Here is a 17,504-nt window from a genome sequence, read left to right on the forward strand (position 1 = left end):
TGTATGCAATATTATCCGGCATATATTATTTTAAGTCTCAAACATTCACGTTCTACTCGTCGGTGCTATATTTGGCCAGTTGGATGTCGTCTCCATGTCCTTCACGCCTACACCTGATGTAGATTGTGAGCCGAGGTAAAACTCACAAGAGTATTGACCAAAAAAAATGACAGAGTGCAGAAAACGTATGGTTAATAATAATAATAACTATCAATATCACAAAATTTCAGATTTTCTTGATGTTCAAAATTCAAACTTTGAGGACAAAAACAATCAGCTCCTTCCTAGTATAACACAAGAGCCACGATGAGGAGATAATCTGTGCTATTGACTCCACTGGTCATAATATTATGCCTGACTTGTTCATATTAAGTAAGTTTCGGGGTCAGAAAAGTTTGATAATGCTTTGCGCCATGCAGTCATGCATGACTCATGCAATATGACCAAAGTGTCTGAGAAATACATGATGCAATGACATGAAATACCAGACAGAAAGTAGGTTTTGGTTCAGGTTAAGGTAGATAATTAAAACAACCTTAGAATGGCTGCTTTTAGTGTCTTAAAATGAGATGTGCTCTCCTCCAGCAGTCTATGCAGAGCTCATTCGTACGCTGGTGCTGCACTGTATCGCCCGTTTGTCTTAGCTCTGTCCATTACCAGTGACTAACCACAGGTAAACCCCATTGACTTTCGTCTGCACGTCTCTCCCTGCAAGTGCAAGTGGTGTGAAATACTGCTTTACTCGACATGATGAAGTGTGAAATACGTCGCCGCAGGGCAGGACCATAAAGCACGACACCAATGCATAATAATCGCCCACTTCTGGCCACCTTGTAATTGTTACCCAGTCTCTTGGGGAGATGAACCAGGGGTCCAGTTTTCTGGTCAATCCTGGGGCTTGAACGGGCTGAACCGAGGATAATAAGCTGCATGCTTAATGCTGCAGCCGCCCACATCAAACGGTTTCAACATAGGGGGTTGGTTTGGAAGAAAACAGAAAGAGAGTGAGGATGGATCAGATTGGAAATCAGAAAACTAGAAATCTTTGTCCCAATTTGTGTCTTATTTCTGTTTTGGATCAGGTTTCCCAACTAGTCTTTGAAAGTTTCAATTAGTTTACAATTGGACATAAGCATTTTACAAATCTGGATAAGTATAAAAAAAAGCATAAAATAACCCATCCATCCCATCCCATTTTTCCAGCCATTTTTGTATTTTTACTTTAGAAATGGTCTAAACAATGATTCAGAATCCTGATAACTTGAGTGTGAAAACATATTAAGTTTTGAAATGGAAAATGTAAAGGAATCTGGTTGACTGGTTTTATAGTAAAGTTAAACTCCGTCAAGCTTCTTTCAAAGAAACTGATGTTTACCTGCTTTTATATTTTAACATTATCGCACACCTGATGATCATCTCATTAGCTGCCACTTAAAAGCCTTTTGTGGCTGTAAATAGAAAACTTCCCATAAGCTGAAACATTGAAAAGAGTTAACCTTTTTTGTAAAATGGATCCTCATTATAAGGTTACTTTCTTGTTGATGATGCAGTTTTGGCTTCCTCTCACACTGTAAGAATATGTGATGAGGTCTGTGTGTGTGTGTGTGTCCATTGATTGAGTAATTACTCCTCTGCACCTGCTGAGTAAGGGCCTGCGTCTGCAGCAGGAAGCTGTGGCGAGCCACACGACTTGTTTTGTTGCGTTTCTGTTTTTCCTCTTTTTAAGATTGATCGTAGATTCAGATTTGCACATTTTTTCTTTGCGGGCACCACCTCATGGGAAGTCAGAGTTACAAAACACTCCTTTAAGTCCCTCTGTTTTGGTTGATGGAGAGTTTAATTCTGACACTAACATAACCTTTTTTTTTTTCTTAATCTTTTCTGCTAGTCTGAAACTGGAATGTGAGAAACTGGCCAGTGAGAAAACTGAGATGCAGCGACACTATGTAATGGTGAGCCTGCCTGCAGCTTGTGTTCTGACTAGAGCATATGCCACAAGAAAGAGAGTGACCTTGCTTTCATCTCGTTTTTCTTTCTTTTTTTTTTCCTCAGTACTATGAAATGTCATACGGGCTTAACATCGAGATGCACAAGCAGGTAAGATGTCTTGTTTTTTTAAATGTAAGAATACAGCAGAATCAAACAGCCTTTTAGTTGGTGTCAGAGAAACGTGCATGACAGTGAGATCCATGCACATTTAGTTGTACATGTGTAGATTGCAACAATATATCGGAATACCTGAAATGACACAAATAAAAGCGACAGATTGCCCTCACATTTTGGGAGAATTTATAAAATGGTTGAACTTTTATGCAAACTGTTATTGTGAGTTTAATGACACTTTCGATTGCATGTTATGTTTTATTACCTGTGGTTGCTTTATCTTCATTTTTAACATTTGGTGACACTTGTACAGAAAAGTGTTCCACACTACAGGATTCAGATGTAGTTCTAAAATGTCTGGGAAAGTTTATTTATCTGTTTTAACGGTCTGAATAAGAATAGGGAAAAGAAAATAACACAGAAAAATATTTAGATTTTCAGACATTTCTAACATTTAATATGCCCAAAGTGACTTGGACCAAACAGATTTGCCTCAGAAGCTCTGACCTGTGTCTCAAGATGCCAGATGTTTACTTTTCTACTATTCAAGTTTGCAGATTTATGTCGGAGGTATTGAGTGGATGCTTGCACCTGTACATGTTGTCTGCACAGATTACGCAAATGTCAAACAGGTAATAAAGACTCTTGGAATTATATAACAACAGAATTATTCTCATCATCCTTGCAGTTTTTTGTTTTCCAAACCTGATCACTGAGGAAACGTGACAAATTTAAGCTGAACTTTTGAATTCATGAATTAAAAATGGACCACAAATTTGCCAACAAACCAATATAGATTCATGAAATGTAAAATGTGTGGGAACCCATGAAACAACTTCAGTTGGGAAAATTGAAAGTGAAGAAATGCATCCAGCTGGGAAATGGAAAAAAAAAAAAAGACTTGCACCAACTTCATCTTGAAGCCATTGTGTTTTGCATGCCTTTGGCGTGTGATCTGGATGAACTTGTTATTTGTCTGAAAGAACTCTTCATTATGAGCCTACAGGATGTTAGAAAATCATTAGGTAATGTAGGGAGTCATATTAGTTGGATCAGGGATGATAATGTCTTGTATTTTATTAGAATCAACTGGTCCAAATAGGGAGTAGATGGAAATGTTTATTTCAGTCGCATATTAGAGATAACCTGCAATAGAAATGCAGTGAATATTTTCACATAAACTGGATGTGTGAGACGTTTTCTCCCCTGCAGAGTTTTATTCGGAGCTTTTTTAGGAGGCTCAGATTTCCTACAAATGCAACTGACATAGTCCAGATGTTTGGCAGCAGCTCATTAGTTATGATTTCAATTGTTCATTTGCATTTTGGAATACAGACGCATTTGTGGCAAGTTCTATAATGACATTACCCAATAAAAAAGGTGTCAGAAAAGTCCTCTCAAAATATTAAGTTTATAAATGTGATTTGAGAAACTTATTAATATTACCTGTATAGGTCATGAATATAATTAACTGCGAAAGAATTTAAGTTCATCCGCTACGGCTTCATTACAGGGATACGAGTTGCTTTGTTTACAGGTAGAAAGTGGAAGGAGGGGCCGAGTTTTAACATGTGAGTTGGTGAATGAGAGGATTTACCCTGAAAAGAAGAGAACTGAATTGAAATTTTTTACACTCTGCTGGCATTACATGTACTGCTAACATCCTCTGTTTCTATAGTTAAGTGAAATAAATTGTTGGGAATGGGAATATGAGGTGAAAAGCAAGGAAAGATAAAATAACAACATGGATTTGACTCTCCATTATTAGAATATTGTTTTAATCTTGCTTGAAATAAATCTGGTGGAATTAAGGATTTGGTAGTTTCATTGTTTTGTATTGTGAGCTAGAGATGTATTGCATTTTTCCCATTGTTTCTCGAATTTAAACAAATATGTGAGACCAAAGTGTGGTTATTCCTCTGGGGTTAATTAAACAAAAAAAAAAAAAACACAACAAAACTAAACATCACGTTTTATTTCTAGAGGGTTTCAGCCAGCATAATTCTGCATTTCAACTTTAAGTGTAAAATCAAACTGTCAGCTCCTTCTAAAAGCTAGATTTGCTAGATTTGTAGAACCAAAAGTAACAAAAATATATATATATAAAAGCAGAAATATTCTTTAATAAACAAGGGGTATTTCATTTAGTCTTGTTTGGTCACTTGGTGAGCCATTTCACATGTGAATAAGAATTTCATCAGTTTAATTGAACAAGATAATGGGCTGAAAAATGACTGCAGCCAATAAGGGTTTGGCCTTTAACGAGCCTTTGCATTACTGCTGCTTTTTTTTACTTTAACACGGAGGGTCATTAGCATAAATGTCTGTGTTAACCACACATCAGCTGCCACGATAAATGGACCACAGCTAACCAGCCACACATTCATCTCAGCACAAATTGTGTGTGTGTGTGTGTCTCGGTTTGAGAAGACGTGATAAATGCTTGGCCTTTGTCTTGCTGTCTATGTGTGTCCTTCTGTAACTATACAGCCTGTTTACTTTGCTTTCTGTGTGTGTGTGTGTGTGTGTGTTTGTGCGCGTGCGAGTGCGCGCGTGTCTGTGTGAGTGTTTAACAGCCCTTACTGCACATGTTTACACAGTGTGGATGTTTTCATGAATGTGTTTGTCTGCAGGCACACTTTAGATGTTTATTCAGTTTTGCATTCACTATTTGTGAATCTGTGCACACTGGGTGCGTATGCGTTTTGCTTTTTGTGTTTACTCCTGCCTCAGCGTGCGCACGCACACACGCAAACACACACACGCAGCTTTTTCACTGGCACACTAATCATAGTTGTCGGATGAAATATGGGGTGTCTACTATAAATCCCGGCCGCCTGCTGCTGTTTGTGCGCGCTGCACGTGCTGCGGTGTGTTGTTGTGTTTGCATGGACAAGACAGACAAAATGAGAAGCGGTAAAATGTGGCCTGCAGCTCTGTGTGGTGCCGAATGATTTCTGTCAGGAGAGCGAATCCCTAATTTCTGCCAGCAGTCTGTGGGTTCATGCATCATGCGGTTGTGTGTGTGTGTGTGTGAGAGCTTTGGAAGCAAATTATTTTGACTCTTGCTCCAGCATGCCTGAGTATTACTGCGCGAGTGTGTGTTAGAAAGCATGCGGATTATTGTGCAGATGAATGGATAGAAGGAGACGGAGGTGTTTCTTTTGGCGGGCAGGTATTAAGGCAATCAGCCACCACTTCCAAGAGAGTCGCTAATATTGCTTGTTTAGCATTTTCTAAGGGTAATAGGCCCATTGATTTTTTTTGGCTCTGCTCCCTGTTTTATTTACACAGAAGGGCTCTAGTGCCCAGGGGAGAGAAATGTACCGAGGCTCGTTAAAGAGAAATTGACTCGTAGATGGAAGAGAGGACAGGACGGGTGGGTGGGGAGGAGAGACGGCGAGGGAGGAGCAGTGCGCGCAGGACTGTATGAGGGGCCGTTTAGGACAAAATCTATGTTTTGTCTCTCACACACTACAAGAAACTCACGCACACTCCAAAAAACATCACGCACACTCTAAAAAACATCACGCACACTCTAAAAAACATCACGCACACTCAAAAAAACATCACGCACACTCAGAAAAACATCACGCACACTCAGAAAAACATCACGCACACTCCAAAAAAACATCACGCACACTCTAAAAAACATCACGCACACTCTAAAAAACATCACGCACACTCTAAAAAACATCACGCACACTCCAAAAAAACATCACGCACACTCCAAAAAAGCATCACGCACACTCTAAAAATACTCAAATTGCGTATACATACTACTAAAATGTCTCACGCACACATTTTATCTTTCTTGCACACATACACTGTACTAACATCTCGCACACACACACAAAAGCTATCTTTCTCGCTCACATACACTACTAACATGTCGCACACACACACAAACGCTATCTTTCTCGCTCACATACACTACTAACATGTCGCACACACACACAAACGCTATCTTTCTCGCTCACATACACTACTAACATGTCGCACACACACACAAACGCTATCTTTCTCGCTCACATACACTACTAACATGTCGCACACACACACAACGCTATCTTTCTCGCCCACATACACGGTACTAACTCGCACACACACACAAACGCTATCTTTCTCGCACACGTACATAAATGCTATCTTTCTCGCACACATACACTGTACTAACAACTCACACACAAATGTTTCTCTCACATACATAAGACTGAAGTTGCGCGCACACACTCACACACACTCGTTTTATGTATGTGTGAGAGCGAGACTCTTTTTTGAATGTGTGAGAGCGAGACTCGTTTTTTGAATGTGAGAGAGTGACTTTTTTAAATGTGTGAGAATTGTCACGGAAGAGGCGGGGCATAATTTTTTGATAAACTGCGCATGCGTTGATCCTAAACTATAAGCTTCGATTGTTGACTCACTGTATGTTCTATTACTTGGTATATTTGTGCTTTTAAATATATATAGAACTTTAAACTTTCTTGTAACTTAAATGTACTATAGAAATAAATAAATCTGATTGATTGATTAGAAATAGCAAAATTGCTGTAGTACAATCTGTCCACTGGGTGCCAGCATTACAGGAATTATTAACCGGCGCCAACTAGTGCCGAAGAAGAAAGAGTAAACCTTGGTGCGCTGCGGCCGACATTAGCGTTCATAAATCGGATCAACCTTGTGCTAAACGCCCCTACTCCCCGGAGCTCGAATATCGAATATCCAACTTGAAACTAACTTCACTGCGGTCCAATACCGCCTCGGTTTGAACTAGAGTTAGCCATGTTCGGTATAGCAGACTCTTTCTTCTTCGGCACTAGTTGGCTGTAATGCTGGCACCCAGTGGACAGATTGTACTACAGCAATTTTGCTATTTCTAATCAATCAATCAGATTTATTTATTTCTATAGTACATTTAAGTTACAAGAAAGTTTAAAGTTCTATATATATTTAAAAGCACAAATATACTAAGTAATAGAACATACAGTGAGTCAACAATCGAAGCTTATAGTTTAGGATCAACGCATGCGCAGTTGATCAAAAATTATGCCCCGCCTCTTCCGTGACAATTCTCACACATTCAAAAAAGTCTCGCTCTCACATTCAAAAAAAGTCTCGCTCTCACATTCGAAAAAAGAGTCTCGCTCTCACACATTCAAAAAAGAGTCTCGCTCTCACACATACATAAAACGAGTGTGTGAGTGTGTGCGCGCAACTTTAGTCTTGTGTATGTGAGAGAAACATTTGTGTGCGAGTTGTTAGTACAGTGTATGTGTGCGAGAAAGATAGCATTTATGTACGTGTGCGAGAAAGATAGCGTTTGTGTGTGTGTGCGAGTTAGTACCGTGTATGTGTGCGAGAAAGATAGCGTTTGTGTGTGTGTGCGACATGTTAGTAGTGTATGTGAGCGAGAAATATAGCTTTTGTGTGTGTGTGTGCGACATGTTAGTAGTGTGTATGTGAGCGAGAAAGATAGCTTTTGTGTGTGTGTGCGAGATGTTAGTACAGTGTATGTGTGCAAGAAAGATAAAATGTGTGCGTGAGACATTTTAGTAGTATGTATACGCAATTTGAGTATTTTTAGAGTGTGCGTGATGCTTTTTTGGAGTGTGCGTGATGTTTTTTTGGAGTGTGCGTGATGTTTTTTAGAGTGTGCGTGATGTTTTTTAGAGTGTGCGTGATGTTTTTTAGAGTGTGCATGATGTTTTTTTGGAGTGTGCGTGATGTTTTTCTGAGTGTGCGTGATGTTTTTTTGAGTGTGCGTGATGTTTTTTGGAGTGTGCGTGAGTTTCTTGTAGTGTGTGAGAGACAAAACATAGATTTTGTCCTAAACGGCCCCTCATAGGACTGAGAGAGGACAGCTAATCAATTGCAAATTAGTGAGGCTGAAAGAGAAATAAAGCAAAGCGCAGGATGTAAGGAGGGAAAAAGGAAGGAGGCACAAGGACAAAGTGGTGAAAGAAGGAAGTAATAAGACGTCTAGATTCTGAAGATTGCCAGAGATTTCAGTTACGTGTGACAGGTTATTTTACTGCAGCAGATAAGGAAACATTTGTTTTGTTGTGAGGTTTGTTGTCACTGTGATTTGAAAAATTGAGAAAAATTAAAAACTGAAAGCAAACTGGAGTGTCTGTACATTAATATTAATTTTTAATTAATAATTTGGATTGCAATTTTAAAATCTCCTTTCCATACATATTTAGAGTAATTCGGTCGGGTATGTCTTGCTTAAAGAAAACCACCTGCTTTCAGCCTATTAAACTGTCAGTAGATGCTGTTGGTTAGTGATAAAATGGTGCTCAGAGCAATCCCCTTCTTTTGTGTCCTTCCTCTTCCAACTGTAAACGTCCTGACAAAATATAAAATAAACCAAGTTAAGAAGAAAAAATTGTTCTTCTCAACATTTACAAAACAAATTTAACATGGATTGATCTCGAGATATACAGTGTGCTTTATGAAATCGTTTTCACTTTTTTGTCTAAACAATTGTGACCTTTTTTCATTTTCATGAGAGATTTTTCGATTTGTGTCTCTTTTTGTTTTGTTGAATCCTGACCTCTGACCTCAGGAAAGTGAAGCCTGCTGTGCTTCAGATGTTGCTTGGGGTTCTTGATTCCATGTGTCTCGGAGTATTATCGTCTGGCTAGAGAAATTTCAAAGGACAAGTTTTTTTTGAAGGAAAACTGCTTTTTTTGTATTATTTTATCAATTCCTGAAATTAAAGCTTGTTTAGTGATCTGAAACATTTCATTATGAAAAAAGCAAAAACACACAGCATCTTGGGAAAGGGATACATATTTGCTCACAGCACTGTAAATATTCATAATAGTGCAGCATGTTCATATGAAGTAGCTCAGCCGGATTGGATGTAGAGAAAATGTGGAGATCTGTTTTCAAGTCCTGTCACAGGTTCTTAATGACCCATATGGACCTTAACTGGAGAACTCCAACATGGGAACGAGTTTTGATCTAAACCATTTTATCTCTGGCTGTTTAATGTTGTCCTGCTGCAAGGTGAACCTCCTTCACACTTTTAAGTGTTGTCCAGCTTTAACTGGTTTTCTTTCAGAACTGCCCTTTATTTAACTCCATCTGCAGAAGGCCATACCGACATGATACTGCCACCACCGCTATGCTTGTCCTTCACACATACTGTCTTGCAAATAGACAGAAAGCAATACCTTTGCAATGCAGTGTTGTGTTTTATTTTCTAAACACTGGCATCTGTACAAAGGAAAAGATCAACAGAAAGTCAAGGCCCTTTAAACAGGATGGATGGATTGTTTTACTGTTTCACCCCACAAAAGAAATCATATGTTTTTGATTTATTTGTTATTAATGCAATATAAAGTATCCCTATCATTATAACAGACGATTAGAGCCATTGCTGCTGATGTGACGGTCCATTTGGGTAAAAATTATTCTTTAAAATAGATTTTTTTTTGGTCCCAAAGGGTAATTTTTGCTGCACAAAACTTCAGTGAGGAACTATACTTAATAGTAATGTTAGAATTTAACCTCACTGCCTATTCAAGATGATACTACAAGTATTTACTACATTTGTTTACCCTGTCTTAACTGTTTTAAGTGACAAAATCAGAAAACATTTATGTCACAATAACATAAAAATTACATTAAGGAGTTAAATTACATCAAGAACTGCTTAGAGACAGTCTAGTTAGGGCCTTTTGTGTTTCCTCTTTGTCTCTTTCCACTGTGCTCGCTGCTTCTTTCACACACTCGCTCACACACACAGGGTCACAAGGGAATGAAGACTTTATATGGTGAGGTCCATTAGGTGTATTAGCTGGTGGTGAAAAGTGGTGCTGATGTGGTGCTTACAAAGCTCCACAGGGGAGATGGACATTTGATCTTGTATCTGACCCGCTCTGACTCCTGGGCTCCTGCCTGATCTAATTTCATTGTTGTTAGGAGGTAAAGTGGGACTATTTCAGAATGTTCTTCACGTTTATTAACATTGTTGTCCCCATTGACTGCAATTTTTACTGACAAGTGTTTGTTGATGGCATGTGAGTTTGTTATAAATAAAGAAAATTCTGCAATCCAGGAAATTATTATTTCAAAAGGTTAACTGTTTAACGTAATTTAACCAAAATGCAATCACTTATACCTTTAAAAGATATAATTTATTATTATTATTTTTATCAGCGATTCAAGTTTAACACGCCAATCCTTTTCACATGGTGTTTGGATCATGCAACAATTCTTTTCAACCTGTGGAAAAATTCTCTGGTGCCTCACAAAAAGGGCTGAAGATATTTCAGTGTCCATATTTCAAACCTCAGAGGCTGTTGCAGCTTGATGTGACCACAGAGTCCTCTAAACGAGCAATACACTAAGCAAATCGACCTGCTTTTGTGCCCCAACATTTAGGCATCTCTGTTCAGTTGTTTCTGATTATACATTCTCTGCTGAGCCAGTGTCAGGTCCAGGTCAAAGCTGAGGCCTAATTGTTTAAAAAAAAGAGGGAAAAAAGGAGCTTTGATTTTCTCTCTCCTTTTTGTTCACGTGCTCTAGCAGTGCCAGGAAGCATATTGGCCAAACTGCCTGACATCCCTGCACCCTGGCCTACTGTCACAATGGCTTCCACCTGGTGTAAAATGTCAGCTGTAATGGGTTGTGTTGCACAGTGGGAAAGTGTAATTTAGCTTTTGTTCAATTTTTCCACATTTACAGCAACATTAAGATCAGCTCTTCCAAAGGAATCACCTGGATGCTCAGTTATTGATTAAGCAATTTCTTATAAACTTTTAATCAAATTAAAGCATTATAGGATTGTCTAAATGCTATACGACCGCTAAATGCAAAAAAAAAAAAAGAAAAAAAAAGATTTGGATGATATCATTATTGACATGTGCAATAAATTTTATTGCATTTTCTGATTATGTATTTGGTCTGCAAAATGTGCAAGAGTCTTTTCTTTGTTTATTAGGTTAATTTGTCTCTAAATTGTCCTTTGCTGTGAGTGTGTGTATGCAGGGTAGTTAGTCCTGCGTGTCTCTGTGTTACCCTGTGATGCGCTGGTGACTTGTTCAGAGTATACCTTGCCTCCTGCCCAATCACATCTAGAGATCGGCCTTGTCAGTCAGGTATTTACAGAAAATACCAGCAATACTGAATCATTTGGCTATTATTTTCTTGAGCATTCGGTGGTGCCCCGACTTGTTAATTTTTTATCTAAATTACTAATTTTATTAATAATTGCCCTAAGCAATTATTTGTAGTTATTCATAGCCAAAACTAAACTCCTGTTGTGGTGTTAGATATGAAAATAATACTTTACCTTCATTGTGTTAGAGCAGCAAAATACACTTTATTTCTCAGTAGATTACAATAGACGGGAGAAAATACTATTTTGTTTGTAGCAAGCTGGTGTTTTGTTTCCATTTGCATTATGTCAGTACATATAAGATTTTTAAACAATGCCTATTTAGAAGTTAGTAACAGTAGCTATGGTGCCAAAATTAGACTCCTTTCAAGTAGCCGTCAACTACTGGTTCAGTGCCTCCTCCAACATCCATTAAGCTTTGCATTCAGCTTAAGCAGCATCACTTGCTCCTTTTTCCAGCTGTATAAATATTGAACATGGCCAACACTTAACACCAATGTTCCCTTGAGCAAAGCACTTAAACCCCAGCTAACAACCTCACCGGAGAATCACAGAGGCTAATATGTACGGGTGAGTTCCCCGGTGTGCAGAAATGTGAAGAGGAGTCAAACTGAAAAAGGGCATGTGTGCTCAGCACATCTTGCCTGTATAAAGACTAAATATAAAATGAAAATGTCAGTGTTTTAGGTTTTCTCTGAAAGAGAGTGTCCTGGTGCAGTTCTACAATATCATTATGTAAAAAAAAAATCTATTTTTCTCTTGGTCCCCATCCACCAGGCACCGTAAGAAAGTGGATCCTCAAACAGCCTGTGATGATTCAGTGTTTAATGTCTCTTTTAAAACTCTTAAACATAATTAATTATAAATAGGTTTTGTTCACCAGTGTATGAAAGCTAAAAATGAACTTATGTGTGACTGTTCACACATTTTTCTTTCTTCTCTGAGCTGCTCTAACAATGATAGACATTAACAACTTTTGATTGTATCACTTTATTTTCTGGGATTTATTGAAGTATGTGATTAAAAGTCTAAACTGAATAGGCTATGTTGGTATATAAACTTACAACCTCACAAACAGGGCTCAGTAGTACCTACTTATTTGACCAAAAGCCTACTTTACAAAGCTACATAACATTAGGACTGAATCCCATTTCTTAGGTTTATTCCTGCCTTTAGTGCTTCCACTAACCTCCCATCCTCTGCACTTTATTCTAAAGAAGTTTAAGCGTTCCACTCAGAAATGGGAAGATCATTCAAGATTAATATTAATATTATGTATTCTGTATCACACAATATTTTGGTGCTTGTTGAGATACATCAGAAGCATAATTGCAAATGGCAAATTGCAATTTTCCATTTTTAATCATGTAATGTCTGCATAAAGACTGCAAGTTCTTGGCTTTGTTGCCTTGCAGTTACTTCCTGGGTTTGAATCCTGACATGGGCTCTTTCTGCATGGAGTTTTCACTTTTTCCTTAAGTAGTTATGGTTTCTCTCTGAGTACTCTGCCTTCTTACCACAGTCCAAAAAAAAACATGGTAGGATGATTGGTCATACTACATTTCCCCATAGAAATGTATGTGTGCTTGCATGTGTTGGCTTGGCAAAGTGTTCAGAGAGAAACCTTTTTTTGTCCAAAGTTTATATACAATGGATGAATACTATAAAAAATTAAGTAATACTTTATATAAATACTCTAACCTACATGCCTTTAGTAAGTATGCTAACTCCAAACATACGTAATGTCTAACAGTCCATCACACAGCAACACCGTGACACACAGGACAAACAGCCATTCACACACACACACGCACCCACCCACCCCTACACACACACCCCCCCCCACACACACACACACACACACACACACACACACACACACACACACACACACACACACACACACACACACACACGCACGCGCACGCACGCACGCACGCACGCACGCCGCACGCACGCACGCCCACGCCCACACACACACTCATACCTAAGTGCATTTTGGAAGACCAATTAACTTAACAGTCATGTTTCTGAACTGTGGGAGGAAGCCGGAGTACCCAGCGAGAACCCACACATGTGCAGAGAGAACTCCATACAGAAAGACCACAAGCTGAGATTCAAACTTAGGATATTCTTGTTGTAAGGCAACTACCAACTGTCCCACTTCAAAGCCCAATCAAGATTCATAGTTCAATCAATAATGGCAAGTTGTCCTGAAGCACCAAAGCAGCCCCAAATTACCACCATGTTTGACTGTGGGGTTGATATATGGGTAAAGATGATAAACTGCAGCTGCCACAGTTTGGTCAAAGGTCCAAATCAGGAGCCTTTAAATATAATGTCCTTTCATTATAAGATGCTTTTAATCATTGTTTTACTCCACAGATCAGGACAGGAGGAAGCGATGTTAGCCAGACTGTCACAGATAAAGTATTTCCACTAGATGAGCGACCAAATAAAAGTTCTGAATTTTTAAAAAATATTTATTACATTTTCCAAACACATTCTTATTAATTAAATATTAAATAAAAAAAAACTGCATTAAAAAGTAGGGACACAGTTCACACTGGTCACCATTAAATAAACCCCAACGTTGTCTTATATTTTAAAAAATCAGCGATTGTTTCTTTAAATATATTTTGGACTGCAAAAAGCTTTCATAGATTAAGCTGCTCAGCCAAAAATATCAGGAGTTTTTATTTTTTCCATCAGTGGTTCCCACATTACTTCACATTCTGCAGGTATTCCCACTATATACTTCATCCAAGTTAATCACAAGAGGAAATACGGTCCAGATGGAGCCCCACGTTGTTTGTGTTACAAATAAATAATGTGATGTTCATCCTCAGCTGCCTATTAATATGCGTTTCTGTTCTAGTCATGTCTTTTGTCTCTGTTTATGTTTGGATTTGAGTTGCACTGGTAGCACTCCCTTTGGGACGCTGGATCAGGCAGCTTCCTGTTAAAAAAAATATCCCACCTGATCTGGAGGAAGTAAGTGCTGTATAATCTTTAAAAGCCAAGCCTCAGGTTCAGTAAAAACATCTGATGAATACAAAGAAGGCTGTGGGGGGCGGGAGGTGGGGTTGCCTTTGCTTCTTGATGTGTGTCTGGGTGTTCGTAAAGTTGTGTTTATGCGTCTGCTGTAGCTTTGCTTGCGCTTCTGGCTGAGGGATTTATTTAAGTGTGCGTTGGGGGTTTGCTGTCGTTGCCTCAGGGGAAGTCTGGTTCCACTGATACCAAAGTTAACCTCTTCAAAGGTTATGTACATGAAACAAGGTTAGAGACGTGGCCTCTTCTGCAGTTCTTTTGCCAGACTCTGAAAAAGGTAATTTATTAGATTTGCTATTTATTTACCTGATTAATTGAGCAAAAATAAAAATTAAAATTAAACAACTGCTCCAAAGAAATTCACTAAAATGACAACATTTTAAGAAGTGAATTTCGGTTACCATCTAATTCACATGTTATTGATGAATTAAGCAAAAAGTAATAAAGGAGAGGTTGGTAATCATTCACTTTTGGTCATGATCATAATGGCTGTCAACTAAGATTCAATAGGAACCTCAACCCAAAGAGAAAAGACTAAGGTTTAGCTTAGAGAACTAAATCCAAATGCATAAAGAACCAAATTATAAACTAAAAAAGCACTAAACTCAAAAGAATGAAGTACAATGACAGCAACCTTCTTGACACTGAAATGGACTGAAAGTGGTAATATGCAGTACACAGAACATAAATGAACACCAAGAAAATGATCAAAACAAACACTGAAGGATTGTGACATGGAATATAAATTTATATTACTGAAGATTTTTTTAAATGTATATTAAATACCTTTATGTCCAGATATGTGGAAAAAACACACAAGCTGTTAAAGGGTATTTTAATTCTTTCACATGAAAGCAAACAGTGTTGAACTTACTGAAGGCTTCTCAACTACAGTACTTCTAATCTACTACTTTTGTGTAGTTAGTGACATATTTTGTGAGTTTAAAAGGTGTTGAAACCAGCGTGCACTCGCTAAGTGTTGATATTTAATACATTCAGAGCTGCTAAGGTAACACAGAACACCTTGATTGCAAAAAGGCGACAGCTGGATTTCAAGGCCAAAGACGGATTGCTCCAACTCAGGAATGATGCTCACGTACTCTGATGAAAATGCACTTGACTTTGAAAGGGTGAAAATGTAGGGAGTGTTAACATTATTTCATAAAAATGGAGCAGATGAAAGCTTCATCCCTCATCATTCATGATGTCTGTTAATATGTGTGCGCTACAGTATTTCCAGTGCACACAGATTCTCCTCTAGAGGCTTTTACAGTTTCAAAGACAACTTAATGATGGTGTTTGCAGTAGTGCCAACTGCAATAATTTGGGCGGTGCATCTTATGAATGTGATGGTAATTGCAGTGGTTGTGTATTTTGTCTGTGGTAAATCATATTTTCTCTTTTTCTGCACAGATAAATGCGCACACTTGGATGTAAACATTTACACTCCTATTTATATTCAGCTGATCATGACACCCAATCTAAATCTTTAGTGAAAGGTTTTCTTTTGTGCAATAGAGATGTCTCAGTTTGCGTTTCTATTTTCATCACATTGAGGAACAGTGTGTTTTCTTTTCTTTCTTTTTTCTTTTTTTTGTTGACTGTTACTCATTCATAACCAAAACTCTATGGGTGCTACATTGTTTTATTTATTTTTTCTTAATTATTTGTTTTGCCCTTCACATAACAAGAGTTGTGAAAAGGGCAAAACTATCCCAGTTGTTTTGTCTTACAACATTTTACTAAAATAATTAATACGGGATTAGGGTGTAAAAGGGAAATATTAAAGAATACAGGTCAAGCCATCCTCAATGATTACTTAACCCACAGATGTTTGATTATGTGAGCAATTCTAGTTCTGATTCTGTTGGTCAATATTAAAATTAAAACAACCACTGTTTGTAATTGGAAAAACAGAATGTCCATTCTACTTAAAAGGTTGAACATTTTCTTAACACCCACTTTGTTAATTCTTCCATCAAAATATCTAATTTGGCATTGAGCAGGGTTTATCACAGTGTGGGTCATGTTCACCAGTTCTTTAGAGGGAGTTACATGAGGAAAAGGTATAAACTGGGAAAAATAACTGCTGACATTTAGCCAACTTCATCAAGCCTACATTCCAAAGACAAAATTAATAGAATATTAGTATCTAAAGCTACTGCGAGTAAAAAGTTTGGGTTGAGCAATAAACGAAAGAAAAGGAAGGAAGCATGACTGTGATTATTTAAAGTTGGGATTTTCATGGTTTGCATCTGAAGATGCTCCAATGTCCTCTACGAAGCTCCAGAAGGGTTTTGACAGGAGGCTAAATGAACTCCTGTCACTTTTAGCAAGCAACAAACATAGTGAAGCAAAACACCATGTGGTGCTACACATAACTGAAGCAGGTAAACCCCACAACGCACTGCATGCATGAAAAATATATTGAATACCTGATGCAACCTTGCAAGGCCAATCGATGTTCTGTGTTAGGTCGTGCTCTTGCAGAGTGAAGAGGGGCTACCCAACAACAACAACAACTCCTAAAGTGACTAATAACATGTGAGATTTTTGTGCTTTTTGCAGCTTAATATAGTGTCAGTCCTCCCAAAGCAGTAGTATTGCATTAAATGGTAACAGGAGTTTTTCATCTTTAACTGAATGTCTCTTAGAGATTACCCCATCCTCTAAATACCAATCATACTCAGTTGTGTGTCAGACTCGGGTTTCCAATGTGACTATTCAGCTGCTTAAAAGACAATAATATGGGTTCTTATTCACAAACCTCAGTGATCTCATCAGCTGAACTTTAAATGAAGAGGACGCCTTCTTGTCTCCTGTTGAATTTGATGTTGATTGTTTTCGGTGCACCCACCCCTCTGTCTTACAGGCGGAGATCGTCAAGCGGCTGAATGCAATCTGTGCCCAAGTCATTCCCTTCCTCTCTCAAGAGGTAAGAGTCAAAAATGCCTGTCACAGGGAGTTAAGGAAGAGGTGGGTGAGAGAAAGAATGGGAGGGAGAAGAAACGATTGGGGGAGAATTCTGCGGAGGATTCTGAGGCAAAAAGAGAAAAATACACAGACACACACATAAATGTACACGCAAACACGCAGATTATCCTGGGCTAATCCTCCCTGCTCAGGATAGGCAGATATACTGTGAACTTATCAAATGTCTCCCACTAACATATGCAGGAGCCAGCAGTGAAGTGTGCGTGAAAGAAAATACTTTTTT

At 38.3% G+C, this 17,504-nt stretch overlaps 1 protein-coding gene across 2 annotated transcripts in view; it reads left to right on the forward strand.

Annotated features, from left to right (window-relative positions):
* Nucleotides 1-17,504, forward strand: part of LOC103469968 (transducin-like enhancer protein 4) — a 45,654-nt gene that overhangs the window by 3,738 nt on the left and 24,412 nt on the right. For both annotated transcript variants that reach the window (XM_008418056.3, XM_008418055.3), the window contains exons 3-5: nucleotides 1,889-1,952; nucleotides 2,053-2,097; nucleotides 17,160-17,222. In XM_008418056.3, coding sequence (XP_008416278.2) covers nucleotides 1,889-1,952; nucleotides 2,053-2,097; nucleotides 17,160-17,222 — 172 coding nt within the window. The remainder of the gene's footprint in view (nucleotides 1-1,888; nucleotides 1,953-2,052; nucleotides 2,098-17,159; nucleotides 17,223-17,504) is intronic.

This window comes from Poecilia reticulata, chromosome 9 (assembly GCF_904066995.2).
Source record: "Poecilia reticulata chromosome 9, P_reticulata-male-v2, whole genome shotgun sequence".
NCBI classification, from domain to species: domain Eukaryota; kingdom Metazoa; phylum Chordata; class Actinopteri; order Cyprinodontiformes; family Poeciliidae; genus Poecilia; species Poecilia reticulata.